The 22984-nt window shown below is 40.8% G+C and overlaps 1 protein-coding gene across 3 annotated transcripts in view; it reads right to left on the bottom strand.

Annotated features, from left to right (window-relative positions):
- The window catches only part of LOC120722685 (collagen alpha-1(XX) chain), a 37692-nt gene that overhangs the window by 4187 nt on the left and 10521 nt on the right, over positions 1–22984 (bottom strand). For 2 of the 3 annotated variants that reach the window (XM_040013770.1, XM_040013769.1), the window contains exons 5-38: positions 19711–19890; positions 18252–18437; positions 17658–17825; positions 14911–15030; positions 14673–14837; positions 14349–14507; positions 14064–14236; positions 12989–13118; positions 12284–12429; positions 11877–12006; positions 11491–11630; positions 10718–10844; positions 10024–10160; positions 9797–9929; positions 8937–9082; positions 8662–8791; positions 8139–8255; positions 7301–7447; positions 7115–7171; positions 6200–6238; positions 5955–6093; positions 5545–5687; positions 4199–4308; positions 3787–3945; positions 3577–3654; positions 3319–3405; positions 3183–3236; positions 2436–2531; positions 1880–1933; positions 1739–1792; positions 1601–1654; positions 342–413; positions 224–259; positions 6–72 (exon numbers count right to left, since the gene is read on the bottom strand). In XM_040013770.1, coding sequence (XP_039869704.1) covers positions 6–72; positions 224–259; positions 342–413; positions 1601–1654; positions 1739–1792; positions 1880–1933; positions 2436–2531; positions 3183–3236; positions 3319–3405; positions 3577–3654; positions 3787–3945; positions 4199–4308; positions 5545–5687; positions 5955–6093; positions 6200–6238; positions 7115–7171; positions 7301–7447; positions 8139–8255; positions 8662–8791; positions 8937–9082; positions 9797–9929; positions 10024–10160; positions 10718–10844; positions 11491–11630; positions 11877–12006; positions 12284–12429; positions 12989–13118; positions 14064–14236; positions 14349–14507; positions 14673–14837; positions 14911–15030; positions 17658–17825; positions 18252–18437; positions 19711–19890 — 3933 coding nt within the window. The remainder of the gene's footprint in view (positions 1–5; positions 73–223; positions 260–341; positions 414–1600; positions 1655–1738; positions 1793–1879; positions 1934–2435; positions 2532–3182; positions 3237–3318; positions 3406–3576; positions 3655–3786; positions 3946–4198; positions 4309–5544; positions 5688–5954; positions 6094–6199; positions 6239–7114; positions 7172–7300; positions 7448–8138; positions 8256–8661; positions 8792–8936; positions 9083–9796; positions 9930–10023; positions 10161–10717; positions 10845–11490; positions 11631–11876; positions 12007–12283; positions 12430–12988; positions 13119–14063; positions 14237–14348; positions 14508–14672; positions 14838–14910; positions 15031–17657; positions 17826–18251; positions 18438–19710; positions 19891–22984) is intronic. The other variant, XM_040013771.1, reaches the window with a different exon arrangement.

Genomic DNA, 22984 nt, shown 5'->3' with positions numbered 1-22984 from the left:
CTTACTATGTACTAGTTGTTCACAGGCCTGTGTGACCAGTTGGTAGATCATAGCCATGGACTGAGGTTCTCCCTGTAAAAAAACAATCAGAGTTACAAACTGTTTGTCCAGATAAAGTCAATTGAAAAGAAACTGAAACATTTTAGAAGGTATTTAAAAAGAAGATCAGATGCCATTACATCTGATCTATATAAAAAAAGAAGATAATGATGATATAACACACCTTTTCTCCTCTTTCCCCTTTATTACCTGGCAAGCCCTGTAGTGTAGAGTGTAAAGATAAATAACCAGCTGTAAGGACAGGTCAGACTTTTATGTGATATTTATTTCCTAGGTCTTACCGTAGGTCCCACAGGACCTGGGGGGCCCCTTTCTCCTATAGGCCCTGGGTATCCTGGCATTCCTTGGAAACCCTGTTTATACATGATAGATAGAATATGCTAGATGCATAAACCTACAGTGAGTCAGACACAAAGTCCTGATAGCAAACAGTTTTATTATACACACACCACATGTTTGTATGACTTTACTTGATAAGGTCAGGACACATAAAAGAGCAGCTCATTACACCTCACTAAGGAGGTGAAGAACCGGTTCCCAGTGGTTCCCCTTGGAATTGTTAGTCTGTTTGTCTATCAATCCCACTTCTCAAGTCCACTTTCACTTGCGTAATTAAATAACATACTACATTAGTTTTTAAAAAAGTGTACTGTGTAATATGTGTAATAACTACTTTTTCTGAGTAATGACCAAACACTGATCACAACAGAGAGGGGAAATACCTCCGACATGCACAAACATTTGACCACACAGCATGCAAATCATTTGCAACATATAACGTAACGTGCATGTAATGTCTTTGATATGTTGCATAGCAATGGTGGTGACTCTCAAAGTGGAGCCAATGAGAATCCAATCAGTATCAATAAGAGAATTGATAAGGAATTTAATTAAAGTGATACCGATAATTGAATAGGAATTGCTAAATTGGTAACAACTTCAACCTCACTGTATAAAAAATAAAAGAACCAAATGAACAGCAGTTGAGCTGAATGTTGTTTTCTGTGTTGAACTACAGTGACTGTATTTCATTTCAAAGTTTGATTAAACAAACCCACCGGCACAATGTACATTTCAAATTCCTTTAATTTTAAATATGTTCATATTGTCTATTCTGTAAAATAGTCAGATTGTCTATTCTTATTTAATTCACTTAATATACAGAATTCACCTGCTTGCTGCTTACATGCTACTACTGCACATTCACCTAATGTATATATTATATATAATGTTCTTCCTCCCCCCCTTTTTTGCACAAGTCGAGGAGCGTGTCAGTTTACATTTCACTGTGTGTTATACCTGTATAACTATGCATGTGACAAATAAAGAACCTTGAACCTTGAACAAAGATACTTTGTCCTGAGAGTGGTGCTAGAGGACAGCTTGTGTAGTGTCTAAAATGGAAAAGGTTCATTCACAGTCTAAACTGTTCCCTGCTGATAAGATGCACTTTCTCAAACTCAGTGTCACTGCCCAAACTTAAAATTGGCAGCAAAGGCAAAAATGCATACAAACAGATGAAGATGTATTTACGCTTTACCCTTGGTCCAGTGACGCCGGGTGCGCCCATGTTCCCTTCCACACCTCTGATGCCCTGTGAGAGATGTAGCAGAGAGATGAGGACAGAAACAGAGCTCAGCTTGATGCATTCTGTGCTGACTGAGATCAAGCAGCTCACCTTGGCACCTGTGATTCCCTCCTCCCCTTTTTGACCTGGAGGTCCTGGTACCCCCTAGAGAGACAGAGTAGGTTGAGACAGAGAGCTGTTAGAAGCAGATGGTTAGGTTCTGGTGACTCCATTACTTCACTTTAAACTTACCTGCACTCCCGGTCGCCCAGGATCTCCCTTCTCTCCCCTTGCTCCTGGTGGACCCTAAAGAAATTAATATGAGTACGTTTTTTGCACAATAAACTATCCACATGGATGCACATACATTCGTTTAGCAAAGCTTTCACCATAGTTACTGTATTGGTACACATTTAACCCTCTGGGTTCGACAGATGGGCGAGTCCAAACGACATGGTTTGAAGTGCAGACTTCAAACTATATACCAGCTTTTAAATAGTGTTTATATCCCATCTAAAATTCGGGTTATGATAAATAATTTTAAGCATACTTTTTCCTGAGTACTGTTGTTATGTTTAGTGCAGGAAGAAACAGTAAACACTGGACTTTGTAAGGACAGTGCTTCCCTTGCAGGCAAAAAAAAAAAACGACAACAAAAAACTGTGTAGCCGGACACATTAGGTTGTGCTGAAAAGAAATGTTACAAAACAAGGCAAAGTAAACCGTTTCTAAGGTGAAATATAAAGGTAAAATCCAAAGTAGTCAAACACAGCCAATTATACCCTGGACCTCAGAGGGTTAAATCTACCTTTTTGCCCTGCATTGTAATGCCTCGTGGCCCGATGCTGCCCACAGGTCCAAGGCCTCCCTCAAGTCCAGGATTTCCTGGAGGACCTACTTCTCCCTGAAAAAAAATAAAAAATAAATAAGAGGCTAATTCAAAGAAAAGTGAGACTTACAGGTAGATGGTTCTGGTTTCAACAAACAATCTGAGATATTATTCTATGTTATGTTCTCATGTTCATGAGTCTGATTAAGTTCCCTTCCACTGTCAGTTGCGCATTGATGTAACACTCATTTATTGTGTATTGTGTATGCGTTAGTCCCTGTAGGGAAATTACTCCTCTGCATTTAACTCTTTCACCCAGTGAAGCAGTGGGCAGCCACCAATGTAGCGCCCGGGGAGCATTGTGTGGGGACGGTACCTTGCTCAGGGGTACCTCAGGGTAGCCGTTCCAACCTTCAGATCATGGGGCAAACACTCTACCTACTGAGCGATCCCTACCTACACTGTGACTGAAACTACATGGAAACAGCTGTTCAACAGCTGCATTTGTATTTTTTTAGCTGATTCTTTGCATATTTTCTTCAGGGAATATTTAATCGTTAAAAAAAAAGTAATGCCTGTTTGTTAAGTCTCCTCTTGTGGCAGGAGCAGCAGGGTTTAAGCTGTTCAACTTCTCAGGCAAAATGAGAAAAACCTGACTGTTATACACAAACTTCTAAATAAAGCCATGACTGCATCTGAAAGGTCTGAATAAAGCTTTCAGCTCACCTTTTGGCCATGTTCTCCTTTTTCACCTTTTTCGCCACGAGGGCCTGGCTTCCCCTGGGAAAGAAGACAAAGAACTGAGTGTTTAACAGTGAGGAATCATGCAACAAGTACTCTGGGTGTGTTTGAGGTGACATACAGGTGGTCCAGGGGGACCAGGAGCTCCAGGGACGTCAGAGGAACAGGTACAGGTGTACGCAGGGGAAGGGCAGCTCTCCTCATCTCTCTTACACAGACACAATAATAAAGATATTAAGTGAGTAAATTTACACTGCTCTTAGAAAGGTTCTCTCAATGTTGCACCACCACTTGGTAAAACAAATCATGACAGCTATATGATTTTTTTGTGAAATAATAAGGGTTGAAGAAAGGTGAATGTAAATATTAGCACACTGACCACTCCAGGCAGGTCACAGCAGGTATCCTCTGAAGCCCACGTGGTGTTACAGACGATTTCAAAAGACTGCAGCTGAAACTGGAAGTGATGAAGAGCACAGAACAGACATTGAATACAGGACAGAGGAAGTGATCATCCACAGTTTTTAAAGGTATGTTTAGAGTGCATTAATAGGCTGAGCTAGAATTAATATCAAAGAATGTTAAATACCGGGGCTGAGCCACTGTTAGGTCCTCGGGTCTTCACCAGTTTTCCCAGCATCTCAAATCCATCGGTGGGCAGGTTGCCTAGAGGACGGGCTGGCCTCTCACCCACATGCTGACAGTCCACAGACAAGGATACACTCACCTGGCTAACAGAAAGGTGAACCTGCCAAATGGAAGAAAATGTGCCGTTTAGGCGTCTGAGGTCTAAGTCATCATATCTACTAACACTAACCCTACCTCACACTTTGGGAGAGTCTTCCTCTCACAGTTCAATGAAATGCAGTGGGGTTAAGTTAAATGATGATCCTAAACTGCCCATCATTAAAAAAATGTGAGAGTGGACGGTTATCTCTCTCCCAGCGACCATAGGGCGCTTCTCAGCGTAGGGTAGCCTATTTTCCTAGTTTTACATTCACCTTGTGGAAACTGCCATAGAACAGCCTGTGGACCTGTGGCTGGTCAAAGGTCAGCTCCTGCACTTCACCTCTGTAGTCCAGACTGAAGTATAACAGGTGCTTGGTGGTTGCTGCAAAAACACAAACGCACAGGATAATAAGGTCATCATTGTAAAAGCCACAATAATGAGCTTAGGGAGGTGAGTTTACAGAAATGTGTTCACTTCTGTTCTCTGTTTTTGTTAAAGAACAATGTAGACGATTAAGGGACTGCAACAAGTCCAAAGACATGCTTCCAGTTAGGGATGGGTACCGGTGTCCGGTGCCATGATGGCACCGGTTCTGACATAAACGGTAGTAACCAGACCGAAAAGCAGCGCACATTTCGGTGCTTTATTTCGGTGCTTTTTTTTCCTGAGCTGTGATAAACTTCTAGCCAATCATTTTACGTTTCCGAGGATAGTAGGCGGGCCCAGGTACGTACGTTCTTTTAGAGCAGAGCTACAGGTTTAAAATGCCCAAAGCGAAGCGGTCAAAAGTCTGGCTGTACTTCACAGCAAAATATGCAAACTCAGCAGCCTGCAACAAGTGCTTTAAGCTGATACTGTGATACTGTCAAAGGAGGTAACACCTCCTTGAAACACCTGGCGACGCATAGCGTTTTTTTTAAAAGCCCAGAAATGCGCCGTATTTGATAGCTTGCTGCGAGACCTCACACCGAGCACACCTACTGCGGGTGGGTTGCCTGTTATGCAACATCCCCCAAAAACACGAAGAGGAGAGTCCTGGCCCCTAGCCCTGCCAGTGTAGCAGAAATGATGAGGATGATGATGCAGCAGCAGCAGCCGTTCTTCTCTGCGTGAGTAGCTTCATGTTGTTCGTGTGTAATTTACGTTGAGTAGGCTAACCACGTTATTACATTAATGCATGTAAGGTGAACTAGCAAACATCATCATAGCTACATGCGGCTGTCCTCTTGTTTGATGGCAGATACTCCCTTCACCCTGGCCAAAAAGGCTAAAATGACCAAAGAAAAAGTGGAAAACAGTTAAACATGAGAGGTTTTTGGACAAAGTTTGTGTTTTTTACATTGTTTAAGCACTGCTTCCAGCCAAGAGTGATACCATATATGCCCCATAGCTGCAGAAAAGGCTAACATTGTTATCTTTTTACAAAAAACAGCTGAACACGAGAGGTTTTTGGACCAATTTTGTGTTCTCCATTCTTTAAGCACCGGTTTGAGCACCGTTTGAGCACCGGTACCGTTTCAAAAGTACCGATTTGGCATCGGTATCGGATAAAACCTAAACGATACCCATCCCTACTTCCAGTGCAGGAGGCGGGAAGGTGCAGGCAGTGTTACTCACGGTCAATCACCACTCCCATCTTTGGCTGGAAGTCATTGTCTGTGAGCTGCCAGAGAGCAAAAGGCTCCCTGGGTGTATCCTGCAGCATTCGGAAGGCAATGCTGATGGTGTGCTCTGGGGAGAAACCTGCGGGGTGGATAAACCTGGAAGGATGGCAAGACAGACCGCAAGATTCACTTTTTTCTATCACTGACTAAACACATTTCTGTGAAAGTTTACATAATTTTCCTTTCCATGCCTGAGTCTCACAAGCACAGCACAAAAAAGGACCATGTGATGTTAGGGTTGGCTTAGACATGCTACAAAAAGTTTGAAAAGCATTGCATTAGTGTCTATGTCATTGAACTGGTGTTTACTCAAATTAAAATACAATGACAAAGAAAAGGTGGAGGACTGAAAGAAATTCTCACTTGGTGCTCTGTGTCAGTTGGACGTCTCTGTACAGAGTGTAGGTGGGGAGCGTGTTGAAGACAAAAGGCTCGGCTGCCACTCCCTCCACCGATGAGTGAGCTCTCTGAGTCAGACCAAAGGCTTCCATCATGTTGAACCCTAAACCAGCACAAACGTAACAGAAACACAGTGTGGTGCTTCCTTCGTAGTTGTTGTTGTTGGTTTTTTTTAAGTTTCAGTTTAAAGGGAGGACAGCGTGTCTCACCTTTAACAATGCTGTTTCTGATGGTGACTTCAGGGCACACTGCAACACAAGAGTGTAAAAGTAGGCAAAAGTACTGCTGTATGCTCGGGTTTTATTCAAAAACAGTGTGTACACACACCAACTTTCTTAGAAATATTTCTTAGAAAACTTATTGTTTACAATTTAAAAACAAAAGTGATCTCCATCGTATTAAAAAGCTTTGCATATCAGCACCACAGTCATTAAAAAACGATGCCCATTCTTACCAGAGGTCAACACTTTCACTTAATTTCTTTTTATATTAATCTTGAAGTTATTGTTTATTCCACAACTGCCCGATTATCAAATGGGCACCTCCTTCCTTCTTTTATTCTGGTTTGTCATTCTTCACCTTTAATCTCACCTTTAAACATATTCTAGGTTAAATGTTTATTATTATTATTATTATTATTATTATTATTATTATTATTGTCTAATATTATTATTATTCAATTTTTTTCTTTGTGTTTTTGTAATTTCACCACAATCTACCTTAATACCGCATTTATATCTAAAAATATGGAAACACGCTAGCTGTGAATAGCTGGTGTGCACATGGTCCGTGAATCCAGTGGTAACTTTGACGGCACCCCTCTGATTTTTGTGCGCATACAGGTAAATGATAGTGTTGGTGAAAACTGATTGCTGCACAGGACTGGAACATATTATTGGTGGGCTATTGCCTTTCAGCTGGATTTTGATTCATGCAAAGACAGAAACACACACACACACACACACACACACACACACACACACACACACACACACACACACACACACACACACACACTCTGACTGGGGAATCTGCTGAACTCGTGTGTTAAATTCAGCCCGAAATATTTCATAGGCTACTCAGAAGAAGTTGAAGATAAACTATACGTGGATCTAAAGATTTACCTTCATTGTGGATAGGGTACATCCGGGGATGGATGGCAATTCGGGCTGGAGCTGCAGCTGTAACAAAATTGCATTGAAATTATTTATATAGAATAATATATTACTGTTCATACATAAACTGTGAATTAAATTAGTTTTTGTGTTTGCTGGCCAATGATCATCTGTGTTTCTGAGAACATGTCAGACCTGTGGGATGGAGGATGGAGACTGCCGGGCCCTCTGCTGAGCCGAGAAGAGAGTGCACACTGATGCGATACAGAGTCTCAGGTTCCAGATCAGTGAAACAGTGGCTTCTGCTGGACTTACTCACAACTTCTTGCTTTGATTGCTTGTCTATGCACACATGCACGACAGAGTAAATTGCCAGCAATCACTGTATGTTCTGTTACAACTAATAACTCACATATAATGTATATATAGTGGTGTGAAAATAATTTCATATTTTTTGGATGTTTGTCACACTTAAATATTTCAGATGATGAAAAACATTTAAATTAGACAAAGATAACACAAGTAAACACAAAATGCAGTTGCTAAATGAAGGGGTTAATAATTAAGGGAAAAAACCCCTCCAAAGCAGGTAGACAGCAGCAATTCATGGTTCTATTTACCACAGCAAGTCTTCTAGGTCCTGAAGCAGAAAAACAGCTCCAGATAATACATTACCACCACCATGCCATATCAAAAAGCACCACTGAACGACACAGGAAATCATTCTGTCTGCATCCCAAGTCTGCAATTAATCAGGCCTGAGTGTGTTTAGTGAAACTCAACTCAGCTTTCCAAAAAATGTAGTTAGTTACAGTTAATTCATGATTTAACAAGAGGGGCAATCTTTTTTTTTTTTTCACAGGACCAGGGAGGTTTCCCTAATCTATGAAATCATCATTTAAAAACTGCATTTTGTATTTACTTGTCTTATCTTTCTTCTAATATTAAAATTTGTTTGATGATGCAAAACACTAGGAAATCAGGAAGGGGGCAAACACCTTTTCACATCACTGTAGACATGATTACAGAATACCTTTTACATCCTGGATTACAATACGATATCCATCAACGGCAGATACTGGTCTCCATGGCACACAGATACTGGAGTGGTCTGACCTGACCACACTTGCACTGCTTACCCACAAAGTGGCTAGAGAGACAAAAAAAAAGACAGAAAAGAAACAAAAAAAAAAACAAAAAACAAAGCCAAAGAATGTCATTTGCACACTAGCATGGACAATAAACGTAGACACAGTGCACCCAGCAATTTTTGAACTTATAACCAAGTTTCAAGAGCAGTACTGGTATTGTACCGATGCTGGCTGCTGTCTCATTGTTCAGAGAGCCTATCATTATGCAGAGAAAGGAATCTGTGTCTCTGGACCAAAATGACTGTATGTGTAGTGCTGTAGAAACAATACTGCCCAAAAACATATGCATATCCCTCCTGTAAGGGTAAAGTAATGGGACATTTGCACTTTTTGCATGTAAGCCTGTCGGTCTTAACTGGAAGTTGAACTTGAGCTGTCTTGGCATCTTTCCCTTGTTTGACTCACCAGTTTTGCCCTGAGCTGAACCGCTGCCTCCTTCTCTGTTGTGGTACTCAGCGGTGACCAAGATGCTGTAACGTGTATCTGGCTGCAATGACTCCAGCATCACCTGCTTCTTCCCACTAGGGACCAGCACCTGCAGACAACAAACCACACTATCATCCCAACACAGTCAGAACTCATTTAAAGTTTTGGGGCTTATGGAATTCCTGGAATTCTCACACATGGCAGCCGGCTGAAAGCCAGAATAGTTGAAGATGTAATGACTAGAACCCACTCACAGTGTGACCCTGGCTGTCAGCTCCAGTCAATGCTGTGTAGGACACACGATACTGGAGGACATGAGCATTGGGAGATACCCAGCTGATCACCATGCTAACGGCAGTCTCATCAGAAACCGTGAGGCTGGTCGGGCCTCCACCAGACACTGCAGCAACATCATAGAAGAGATAAAGTACCACAGCTAACGACACTTAACATTCACTTTGTTCCTTTATAGGAGGAAATTATTTTGGCAGCAAAGCAAAGTGTTTTTTAGACAATAAATGTAAAGTATAACAGAGAATGTGATACTTTGATTTGATACTTTTACCCTCACTACATTTATTTCATAGCTCAGAGTTCTAGTTACTCAAAGATGAGAATTTAGATGTGAAATTTAAACTTTAAGTGACTAGTACTTTGGGAACGGCCATCAATTACACAATGAAGTTCATTTACTTACTTAATTTACTATTGTATTAGTAATGCTATATTGTACAGAATATGACACGAAGGGCTACTGACCACAGAAAAGTAAAAGGTAACTGGGCCTATAGACTAACGGGAGAGAAACAAAGCTTTCTGTGATTCTATGATTTTTATTTCTGTGTTTTTGTGGTAATCTTGGATATCTTAAGTTGTTTAATTACTGTCATACATATCCTATCATTAAAACATTGGCTTCTAACAACTAACAGTGTCTCGAAAATAATTTAATAAATAAACAAATAATATGGATGATTGACTCAAATGCATGACTTTTAACTTGTCTATTTTTTAGGCTGAACACTAGTGCTAATGTGACTTTGGTAAATGGTTTCATCAGGCTCTCCCCTCCTGTGTTTGAGAAATGCTCAGGATCAGAAAATGTGTGACTCACAGGTGCTATAGCGTACGGCCACAGCTTCACTCTGAGCTCCATCTCCATAGAGTGCAGACAGTGATATCTGATACTCCTTATCATCCTCCACCCCTCCAAGAACTGCTCCTTCACTGTCACCACTCATACGCAGCTGAAATACACAGCAGGGACACACAGGACAACAGTTTATATCGTATTTTTCATTTCATAATATGTACTCCAACAACCCAATAGTTCTTCCCCACCTGCCTCAGGTCGCCTCCACTTAGGGAGATCCACTTAATGAGGTAAGAAACATCATCATCTGCAGCTTCCCAGCGCACCGTGATGTCACTGTCTGAGAAATTGGTTATCCTAAGGTCTGAAGGAGGAGGCACCTTCACTAGAAGAAAAGAATAATGTGTATGGGAATAAAAAAAAGAGAGAGACAGCTACATTATGACATTTCTCATTATTAATCAATAACATTTACAGTACAGTGCAAAAGCCTTGAGCCACATGCTGAAGTATTTCTTTGGACATCATCTGTTTTTTCACTCGTTTTTAGTCCAGTTTTTGTACCTGACCATTTTCTGAGGAATGCTTTGTTTTGTTTTGTTTGTGGAACCACTCAGCACTGACCTACCAATCATTCAAGAATTTAAAAGCATCTAACGCAATTGATGAACCAATACTGTGTCTGCACATAACAGAACACTTGGGAAAGAACCAATTTTTAATCTTTAAGCACTTTTTTACTAGCAGCCTGCAACAAAAACACACCATTTATTCCCATTTCCTCAGTTCAATCTATGGAAAAAGAGCAAAGATAGCAAAGATTGCATCAACAAATTTATACCCAAAAAACTATTAATAAAAAAGACAACATGAAGTCAGTTTGATATAACAAATGTAGCCTAAGGTGATGCCTTCATGCCAAAAACAAATATTTTGTCTCACGTGTGGTGACGTTACTGGTGAGCGCTGCAGACAGGCCTTGTGCGTAGTGAGACTGAACAGAAATGAGGTATCTGGAAAGAGAGGAAAGGTTCTGCACCAGCACTGAGTTCACTCCTGTCACTTCCACCTGGAAGGATATTTAATATATATCAATGACTGACATGGCTGAGGCAGCATTTCATTTATCAAACATTTTGAACTGTTAATGCAGTAAATGGGACAGAGTACAGAAGCTTCTGTACATTAGTCTAAAGTACAGAAGCTACACTTTACTTTATTAACTTTACTAAACCATTAACTATCAGAGAGAAACTGCATGACTGCAAACATGACTCACTTGTCATATCAGCCTATTTGGAGCACAACACTGTGGCGGTGGTAAATTACAAGTGGTAATTTAGTACTTGGCAACAAGATGTCAGACCTCCAATAAAGCACAATTCTTTGCACAATATTCAAGAAAACTGTCCTCACTAAAGATGGAAACATCTTTCATCACTTGAGGCACAACCACACCATAGAGTACAACCAGGTTAAACAAATGACTCCACTGAGCATCACTAGTTAGACTCCATATGGCAGGAAGAGCACACTTTTACTGATGAGTTACCGATGGTAGTAAAAGTGAGCTTTTAGAAACTGGTTAAAAAACTTGAGCCCAGATACAACATGCCATTTTATTAGGTGCTAATGAAATTGAAATTGTGTAGTCTCCTGAAGAGTTACAAGGTTAAGTTACCTATCCTTTAAGACTGGCTTGTTTGGGAAGGTACCTGCTTGACATCACTGCCGTGGTTGGTGCTGTAGGTGATTCTATGGCCGGGGACATCCCCAGCCCCGGGCACCCAGCTCACCTTCATCATACTGTGGGTGACCATCGGGAACTGAACACTCAGTGGTGTTGGGAGGGGGACTGCAAAGTAAAAAACGAGAGCAGAAGAACTTTGAAAGTGCACTCAAGTGTACTGAAGTAACTTTGGAAAGGTACAGTTACTAATGTCTATATTACAGAAGACTGATCTTTGACCATTTTAGCAGAGGAAACAATGGTAGAGTGCAGAAAGGTGGAGAAGGATAAATGTTAAAATAGGAAATCATAAAGACACAGTGTAAGTGAAAGTGAAAAATCCGGTCTTAGACTGTTTAGATAATGTCTCACATGTGGTGGTAACAGCAGTGACAGGGTCGCTGGGTTCCTCCTCATAAAGCGCATAAAGAGTGACAGAGTAGTCTGTGGCTGGCAGTAATCCTGCCAGCTCCACCACAGTTTGTTCTGCACCAAATTTCTCCTGCAAATACAGAAACAACATCATTCATCCATCTCATTACTGAGCGCAGTGCTTTGTACTGGGACTGTGCTGTGTTGGGATTGTATCTGCCAACATTAGTGTAAGGCTGAACACTGATGTTGTGATGTGGTAATAGGCCACTAGCAGTCAGTAGTCTAAAATGACGGTGAGTAATTGAAGATGAATGTTTAGGAACAATAAGCTGCAATTACAAGGTATTACTTTTTTATGTATCATTAACCAGCAGCAAAATATAGTCAACACATTCTGTCATCACCTCCTTGGCATCATCAGGCTCTCCGTGGCTGAGTGCTGAGTACAGGATCAAGTACTGTGTTGCGCCGGGTGCAGCACCCCAACTCACTTGCAACGTGCTGTAAGATGAAGGAGTCACTTTCAAGTTGGCAGGCATGGCCAGTGGCACTAAGAGGAAAACAGACATGTCTTTGTAGTATACACACTTTTGAGTACTTTGTTTGCTGAGTACACATGGTGTGTAAAGTAACAGTGACAGCAACCAAACTTCCATGGGTGTAGCTTTAACTTTAACTTCTTTAAATAACCAATCACATGTGTAACTGCACTATTATAACCTCACTATGATGCTTGTAGTATATGTATGTTTTTTCCCTAGATGTGTTATTCAACCTGGATGAAACTTACTATATAAACTGCCCAGGGTACCAGTATTATTAATATCTATATAGCTTTAGGGAATTCTTTATATAACACTAAAAGCTGTTTTTGCCAACTCACTATATAAGTGATATAATGAAAATAACATTTGACTGTTCCTTGTTATCAGCAGAATATAATTTAAGGGAATTCTGCTGACTACAGCAACTTCATACTTACTGATACTGTAGCACCTATGACAAAATTACCACATTTCATAAAGGATGGAGCTGGAATTACTCTACATTTGTGCTAACTTTCTATACCTATCAATCTTTAGCACCTTTAACAGTGATGCTAGTCTTACATGTTGTGACAGTCCCTCTGAGCGCTAAGCCTACGTTGTCCTCATACACGGGAAATATAGAGACGTGGTACAGAGTTTGAGAGGAGAGGCCTTCCAGCAGCACAACAGATTCTGAGCCGGGTAACACCACCTGGAAACAAAGCACTGCTTAGACTAATATTCTGAAAACATATCATACATAAGACGTGACATACATATGATCGATCCGACAACTAAACCCAAAGAATATGTAGCAGCACTGGATAGTATTTGCTGTTCCTCTAAACAAGGATCTTATTGTTGCTGGACAGACATAGCACATGTTACATGTTCTACACATTCTGGGGGTTTTTATACCTTATGAATCATCTAGGAATATACATATATACATCTAGGAATTTTTGTAATAGCAGTGAAGTTCATTTCTGGACCTGGAAATTGTAAAATCTTCACATTGACAGTTGAGATTTGTTTACATAACCATCCTTGTGCTTTAAACCCATATGGCAACAGTGCCTGTGAACCAAGCAGCAGCCTCTGTGGCTAGAAAGTGAAAGTGAATGCTCCAACCCCAGAACTGAAGTCCAAATAGCAACATGAGACAGGCTTCAAAACAGGGGAAAAAACCTTGTATATCAAAAATGAACAGACCACGATATCATCCACAGCTCAGGAGAGGCCTAGCAAACAGTTACAGGTTAAAACCGCCTTTTTTCGCATTCATCTCTCAGTCAAGTAATGTAGAACTTTAAACCACATTACAATTTAAATTAGTGCGGTAAAAATTCACATTCATAACAGGAAATAAGTCAGAGGCTGAAATGTTTTATGTATCAGACAGTAAACAATGCTTTTTAATAAGGAGTTAATAGGATACTTTTAAAGACAGGTGGTTGCTCTTTTGTTATGTTCAACATTTAGCTAGCCCCTACCAGCATTAACATTTATGCCTCAGCTCAACCTTCTCATCCAGATATGATCACAACCATATTAAAACAATCACAAAGATACCAATAGCGAAAATGCTAAACTTGATGTAGAGTGGTGCCTAACCCCATTTTTATTTACAGCATGTGAAAAGAGGCAAGATGCTAACCTCCTGTGGACTCTGACTCTCAGCACTGTGGTACACAACTCTGTACTGTTGGACCGGCTTCACAGGATTGGTCCAGTGAAGCTTCACCTCTCTGGAACCAAGTTCTGAAAACCGGAGATCAGTAGGACTGGGGTAGGAGAGGGCCGGATCTGCTGTGGAACCAGGCTCCATTCCTGGACACACAGAAACACAGAGCATTAAATCTCCAGGAAACATCTGATGCCATTAAAAACAACTCAGTTTCAGGCAGAAAAACATAGATAGCTACAAAGATGGGTGGCATACGCTTTGTGATGCCACGCTCCTCTATCCTCCCGCACAATATGTGGACCAGGCGTGCCACCAGCTTGCTGAGCAGAGGGAAGTCATTAACATTGTAGACATTCAGATCCACTGGCTCCGAGGCCACTTGTCTCAACTCCGCTTCATCAGCGTTCTTTACACCTGAATAACACCAAGTTGTGCGATAGTTTAACCAGCTAAGGACATAACATGTTAAAATAAGTAGTGGAACCCCTTCTGAATCTAGTCTAATGGCTAAGTAGTTTTAGTCTAAAGGCTAAATTGAAAAAAGGAAATCACTTGACCTGCTCTACTTGCCCATCTTACCGACAGCGATGATTTCAATGCCTGCATTTTTCAGCCGGTTGGCTGCAGCAATGGCATCATCCTGAGATTTCCCATCAGTCAACAACACCAGAAAAAACGGAGTGTCAGATCTTGCACCCGCACTGGACCTCATGTTCTCCTCCATGACATGGAGTAGTGCCTGACCTGGAGACATGGTTAGACACTGACAAATGCACGGTACACATGCAGTATCAAACAGCATCAGCTGAGTGTGTACCTGTAAATGTGTTTCCTCCCTTATATCTGAAGTTCCTCACTGCCTCCAACAGCTGCTCTTTAGAGGTGAAGTTGTTAAGGTGCCATTCTGTGCGTGGGTCTCCACTGTACTGTGTCAGTCCTAAAACAAAGATTCTAAATTATACATGATTTTATCATCTATGTTAGTTCATAACAGACAGAATCAAAAAGACCGTCAAGTTCTTCTCTGAGTGATCCATTTCAATATGTCTGTGCTTTAACTCATTCACTGCCATTGACGTCTATAGCCGTCAATGGCAGTGAATGAGTCAATGGGTTTAACTCATTCACTGCCAATGGCTGGCAGTGAATGAGTTAATTGTCCTTACCTTTTGTTGTCACCTCATAAACAACAAAAGGTTGTTTATGATGCTGGTTTTACAGCATTTTTTATGGAAATAATGGGTGTAAACAGTGTTGTTGCACCTTATATGAAGGCAGCACAATATGATAAAGTGTTGCACACATCAGGGGATGATGACATGAAACCTTGGCATGGTAAGTAAAAGTCGATATTTTAATAACTTAATGCACAAATGGGAACAAGCCAAATATTGATTTGACTTGTCTCTGTTTGAGCCCTGTGATAGCCTAGCAGCCTGTTCACAGTGTCCCCAGTCTCTCACCCTATCACAGCAGGACTTATTCAAGATGTTTATTGTCATGTACACCGCAAAACACAAATAGTTACGCAGAGCAATGGAATTCTTACTTTGCAGGTTCCCTTCACACGACTAAAACAAAGTATCTGTATTATATCTGTGACCTTGACTTTATTAACAGGTGAAGAAGAAGATGAATGGATAGATGTGTCATGGTCCGTGGTCCTGTGTGTGGAATGTGTGATGCGCGGGTAGCCACACCCCCAGGCTGGGCCATCACCGGCACACCTGCTCTCCATCGGGGTGATTACCTGAAGAGCTACTTAACCAGGAGCTGACGGATGCTCCACGCCAGTCCGTTAATCACCTCTCTGTGGTAACTAGACTCCCGCGAAAGCATTGCATTAATATCTTGTTGGAGCTGCGTTAAATCTGCCTACTTGTGTCTAGGTTTCGATCCGGCATTCAGCGTCTGCCACCTGCCTGTCCTCCTGCTCAATTGGATCACCCGGTGCATCATCTGGCCCATCCACTACCTCTACGGATTTCCCTCTCACGGACTTCCCTCCCCAGCTCCCACGGTCCCGCTCTAATCGTAAGCCAACTGGTCTAACTCAGTTTTGATGTGTTTCCTCCGCTTCCCAGCTCCCTAGTAATCTTCTCCCCTTTCTGTTGCAGCCTCCCACGGTCCCGATTCCGGCTTCCTCGCATCATTGTTTCCCCAGGTTTTTTAGTTCCTCGTTTTGCTCCTTTGGTTTTCCCGGGTCGCCTTTTGTTATTATAATAAAGTGTCCTTTTCTGCTAGCGCTTGAGTCTGCGTTTGGATCTTTTGTGCACGCGCGCCGCGGCGCATGACAAGATGGATATTTCGTTTGTATGAAACATGGTAGAACTTATTTTATCTAAACAAATAAACACATGTAACATTAGTTGGGTGATTTCTGGACCAAAAAATTGAATTCATAAATGTTCACAAAGGATGAAAATAAACTAGTAATATGAGACATAGCAGCTCATACACTAACCACTAACAGGGAGGAGCAGCGAGCCTTGGCTGCCATGTGGGCAAATTATATAACCCCGTTCTCCTGGTCAGGCTCTTCCCACATGACGGTCAGATATAAAATATCGCAAACGGACTTTGAGAAATGTAGGATGGAAACTTTATATAGAACATTAATAATAAACAGTTAATTCGTAGTCAAGTCACCGTTAGTTAATAGTTTATTACTATTAATAATCTATGAAATACTGACTAATAACCTTTATAAAATGGTTAATAGCTGATTTGTAAACAATGTAAACAATACCTGGATGGTTACAGTAACATTTCAACATATAACTATAAAACTTTAATAAAGACTGCGCAGTGCAGCAATAAACGTTGCATGATGGCTCAATAGCAGTCACTGTAACAGCTATTCATTATTCATGGCTCACATTGTAATATATGCTTAAAATAACTATGTTAAAGGAAACACTATGAACCTAGTCTATGAATCGTTCTTTGACTTGTTAACTTTTGCGAGCTGTTTGGTTAAGTATACGTACCAAATCTAATTCATTTAGGAAAACAGGCGCTTTGGATTAAATGAGAAAGCTGTAGGCCCACGCTAAAGAATACAAACATTTGTGTGTATTTGTTGCCCTGAGACTGTGAACAGGTTCAGGATCAGGGATCAGTAATAAAACCAATCAAATAACAAAAGTGGCTGGAAAATACATCATAAATTATATAAAATGTTATGTGTGCTGATGACAACAGATTACAATTTTTATCTCGCTTAACTGCAATAGATTACATTTGACTGTGTATAATTTTTTACAAAGTATAAACATGAATTATAAAATTATGTAATAGTAAATTATATGTGAGCAATAGTGACAGTAGTAAATCTGTGAGTATAACAATAACAATAACCTACAATAACAACCAGAAGGCCAGAAAAGGAATGAGCAAAGCAAAAAGAGAAACAGAGTGATGTCAATACTCCTGCAACAGTGTGAATGATGATGTCAGGACATCTACAGTGTGGCAATACTTCTATTTGAAATCTACTATGACTTTCACAATGTTAGTGATGAGAAATGTTTTCACCACCATTCTCCACGCTCTGTTTCTCACCGATCTGAATGTGATTCGGTCCAATGTGGAAAGGTGTCACTAGGCCCTCCAAGAAGTCTCGGACACGTCTGAAGTTAATGCGTCCGATGCTCCAGGAGCCGTCCACCAACAACACGATGTCTGCAGCTGCATCGCTCGCACATTCAAATGGTTTCCTTGAAGACATACCTTAATAAATAACACAAGAAGTAAAGGATGTAAAGAACACACGTACTTTAAATGAGGAAACAGATGGCACCAAAACTGTTTTTAACGTGAAGGCGTCTAACTATTGTGTACATGTGTCGACATGGTGCACAGATGCAGGAGTGAGCTTTCATGCATGTGAACGTCTGTTTCTTTCCTTCGATTATAAAGGAGAGAGGCGAAACAAATGCCCTGTAGCCAAACAGAATGGTCTGTCATTATCGCTTTTAGCTGTCCCTCCCCCCTGTAAACACTGTCATCACATTTCAAACACTTACTGTTAAGTTACAAGAGAAGGAAGCTGGTGGAGGCCAGACATTACTTTAGTTTAAAATGAGTGATCACTGCTATTGTGATTGGTGATTCTGTCAGGTTTATGTAACACTGGAGGGCACTGTTTATCGGTACCTGGCTGGGTGGGAAATGGGCTCTTTCGGGGTTTCTCCTGAGCTGGTTTACCCTGTGTTGTTCCCTGCTCCTCCTTGTTCTCCATCTTGGAACGATCCCGCTCTTTCTTCTTCTTCCTCTTCTCTTTGCCACTTTTCTCAGGGGTCTTATCTGGGAGTTCAGAGGGGGTATCTGTAGCTGGAGGCTCTGGAGAAGAGAGGCAATAGTAACCACTTGGGTGGGGTTACATTAAGATAAGCCAAAATTGTTTAGGGGACCAGATGAGGCTGTGCATGACAAGAAATCTGATGACTTTAGATTAGTCTGAGCTCATAAGCATCAAAGGGAAAGTGAGAGAAAACCTTCTTTAGCTGTTAACAAATAAACATTTTCATTTCATGATAAACATTTGATAAAGTCAGAAAAAAGTCCAGTTTTCCCCAGTAAGTATTTTGACTTGTTTATAAAACTGTGTGGGAGTGAATAGTTGCCAGCAGCCAATGTAGTGCAAAAGAAAACATGTATGACTATGGCTCAGATTATGTGAGCTTGTTGCTAGCTCAAGTCAGCTTTGTAAGCATTATCCATGAAAGAGACAAAATGTATGTGTCCTATCTGATCACGCCACTGGCTGTGTCCTTATTCTGCTTTGTGTTGTTTTGTGGTAACTTTTACTCAAAACACTAATATCATCAGCAAAGCACGTAGTATTCAGAGATCTGTTATTCTGATGAACAATAACATGTCTCAAACTAACCAATCGTGGCAAGAACATGTTGTGTGCTCTATGTTTTTGTTTTGTGTGGCTTTGTCACTAAGAGCTGTCAGAAAACACCTTAACCCCCCAAAAAACGTACAGGACTCACTATTTTTTTAATATAGAGTTATGGTCACAAGCTTATATACACTCATCATGGGCATGAATGTCAGTTTGGGGTTAATTTTTCTTCCCATCCTCAATTACTAAAATAATAATTAATCAGTTAAATGAATTAACTAATGAATGAATTCATTACTTTAATTACTGAGTGCACAAGCTAGAATTTATTTGGGATTTTTGAGATTTTTTCAAAGTTTTTGACAGTAAAACCTTTTTCTAGAGGGCATTTGAGTTGTCCATATGGGAAGCTACAAATCTCAGTCAATGCTCAAGGTGTCAGTTTTGGAGCAGGGGCCTCTTTTCATAGTTGGCGCCCTCTCTGTACATGGTGCACAGAGCTAGATAAATATCCATGGAACCTAAGTTGCTTCACACACCATTATTTAGGAAACTAATAAAGGATTACACTGGAGCAAGCACAATATTCAATAAACTAGTGGCTGTGATATAGTGGTCACTACTATCCCTTGTGACCATAGCAACCCATTTTATAATATGTTGCTGCTTAAAAGGTTAGCATCAAGGGAAAACATGAGAGTCTAAAATTGTCAACAATAATATTTTCTTTCATATTTAATGCTATCTACCACCATAAACTACCTGTAGTACTGGCAGAGGCAGGAGTGGTGGTCGTAGGTTCTGGATACAGAACTGTTGGTACATCCAGCAGAGCCTCTGTTGCATCTTCCAGTTCTCCTGATCCTGACCCACCTGGCAACAACTTCTTCCTGTGCTCTCTGGTGCCACTGCGGATCATCTCCTCCTCCCGCAGAGTCTGCACTAGAAGAGAGAAATGTTGATCATCTGTATATACACACATACATACATACACACACACACACACACACACACACACACACACACACACATATATATATATATATATATATATATATATATATGTAGAATAGAATAGAATAGAATAGAATTCAACTTTATTGTCATTGCACATGCACAGGTACAGGGCAACGAAATGCAGTTTGCATCCATCCAGAAGTGCTTTAGTGATATAGATATATTAACAATATATATTAGCAATAATATAGATATGTGAGTATATTACAGAAATGGGTCTATTATGGTATGTTATAATGTACACGGTATGAAGTATGTTGTGAATATTCTATAACTATAAGTATGTACAGGCTGTAGTGAGTACAAGCTATGTACAGGCTATGAACAGGATATAAATATGAAAAACTATACAGAATATGAAATAAATAACTTTACAGAAATCTGAGATATACAGTTATACAGAAATGGGAACTATGCAAGTTGTAAACAGTATATATATATATATATATATATATATATATATATATATATATATATATATATATATGGAATGTCGTTCGGACTGGAGAAGTGTAGTCGGATGGTAACAAAGAGAGGGAAGGTAGTCAGAACTGAGGGGATTGAACTACCAGAAGGCAACATTGCAGACATAGAGGACAGTTACAAGTACCTGGGGATCCCGCAGGCGAATGGGAACCATGAAGAGGCCGCTAGAAAAGCTGCAACCACCAAGTACCTGCAGAGGGTCAGGCAAGTCCTGAGGAGTCAGCTGAATGGTAAGAACAAGATCCGGGCCATCAACACGTACGCCCTGCCCGTGATCAGGTACCCTGCTGGGGTAATAGGCTGGCCAAAGGAGGAGATAGAAGCCACTGACATAAAGACAAGAAAGCTCCTTACCATGCATGGAGGGTTTCACCCCAAGTCCAGCACCCTGAGGCTGTACGCTAAGCGGAAGGAAGGGGGCCGGGGACTGGTGAGTGTCAGCACCACAGTCCAGGATGAGACAACGAACATCCAAGAATACATTGGGAAGATGGCCCCAACTGACCGAGTGCTCAGTGAATACCTCAGGCAGCAGAAACCCAAGAAAGAGGAGGGAGACGAGGAACCATCATGGAAGGACAGGCCCCTGCACGGTATGTACCACCGGCAGATAGAGGAGGTGGCTGATATCCAGAAATCCTACCAGTGGCTGGACAAAGCTGGACTGACAGACAGCACAGAGGCACTAATCATGGCAGCACAAGAACAAGCTCTGAGTACAAGATCCATAGAGGCTGGGGTCTATCACACCAGGCAATACCCCAGGTGCAGGCTGTGTAAAGATGCCCCAGAGACAATCCAGCACATAACAGCAGGGTGCAAGATGCTAGCAGGCAAGGCATACATGGAACGCCACAACCAAGTGGCCGGCATAGTGTACAGGAACATCTGTGCCGAGTATAACCTGGAAGTCCCGAGGTCAAAATGGGAGATGCCCCCAAGGGTGGTGGAGAATGACCGAGCTAAGATCCTGTGGGACTTCCAGATACAGACGGACAAAATGGTGGTGGCTAACCAACCGGACATAGTGGTGGTAGACAAACAGAAGAAGACGGCCGTAGTGATCGATGTAGCGGTTCCGAATGACAGCAATATCAGGAAGAAGGAACACGAGAAGCTGGAGAAATACCAAGGGCTCAGAGAAGAGCTCGAGAGGATGTGGAGGGTGAAAGTAACGGTGGTCTCCGTGGTAATCGGAGCACTAGGTGCGGTGACTCCCAAGCTAGGCGAGTGGCTCCAGCAGATCCCGGGAATAACATCGGAGATCTCTGTCCAGAAGAGCGCAGTCCTGGGAACAGCTAAGATACTGCGCAGGACCCTCAAGCTCCCAGGCTTGAATTTTATATATATATATATATATATATATATTGAATTTTATATATATATATATATATATATATTTTTGAATATTTTTGAATTTTATATATATATATATATATATATATATATATATATATATATATATATATATATACATATACATATATAAAATTCAATTGAACTAATTTGTCAGTTTATATGAAGGTCAGTTATATTTCTACTGGCAGAAACAGCTTTTAAAAATTGACGTACACAGAACACAAAAAACACAAAAAGAACACAAAAAAAGAGTAAATCCACAATAGTCTTACAGATAATGTGACAAGTTTAATATTTAAAGCTCAAACATCAAAACAACAGCCTGCTGAGGAAAACAAGTTTCTATGATTATATAAATGTTAGTATTCGGCATGGTGGCCCTAACAACCCTTGTGCAAATAACATAACTAGTGTGTTAGTCATAACATTTTGACATACATCAGAAAATCCCAAAAGATCTTAAGTGGCTTTTATAACGCATGGACCTAGAAGTGCACTGGATAATGTGCCTGACTACAGATGAGGAGATTCTAGGTTGAACTCCTAGTTAGCTCTAAAAACCTTTACAAATATCTCTAAAAGAACAACAGTCACTTTGCCAAAACATGCCCAATCTCATTATTTGCTATTAGTTTCCAGCACAAAGTCACAAAGGAGTTTACATGTTTTTATTGTCAATATGAAAATTAATTTGAATATTATTGCATAAATTCAGAGGAACATGATAGTAAAGCAGTAACAACGTCCAGGACAGAAACAACCGCGTCATGCTGCAAACACAACATCAGCTTTTTGGCAGCATCTGCACAGAAAACATGCTAACACAAAGATAGCCAAGAACCCAGAGTGAAGATAAAGGTTAGTGTATGCTGATCCCAGCCCAGCAGCCAGACCCCGAACTTCAACAGACTGATGAGCAGTCAACTTGCAGCCTGCACTTCTGCCTGTTCATGCTTCTAAAGTAGAATCACCATGACAATCACTTTGAAGTGTCAGCTGGTTTTCAGCTTTGTTTTGTGCTGTCAGCTTTGTGTTCACACATGAAAGTCAGATTGTATGTGTGTCTTCATTAGGATAGGGATTTGTGTTGGTGTTTGGGACTTTAAGGTTTCTATTGTTAATGGTAACTATGCAACAGTGTTTTAGGTGATTTTTAAACTAATTAATAAGTAGT

This window comes from Simochromis diagramma, unplaced genomic scaffold (assembly GCF_900408965.1).
Source record: "Simochromis diagramma unplaced genomic scaffold, fSimDia1.1 OVJJ01000705.1, whole genome shotgun sequence".
Classification (NCBI taxonomy): domain Eukaryota; kingdom Metazoa; phylum Chordata; class Actinopteri; order Cichliformes; family Cichlidae; genus Simochromis; species Simochromis diagramma.
This window is presented reverse-complemented; position numbering and strand designations above follow the sequence as displayed.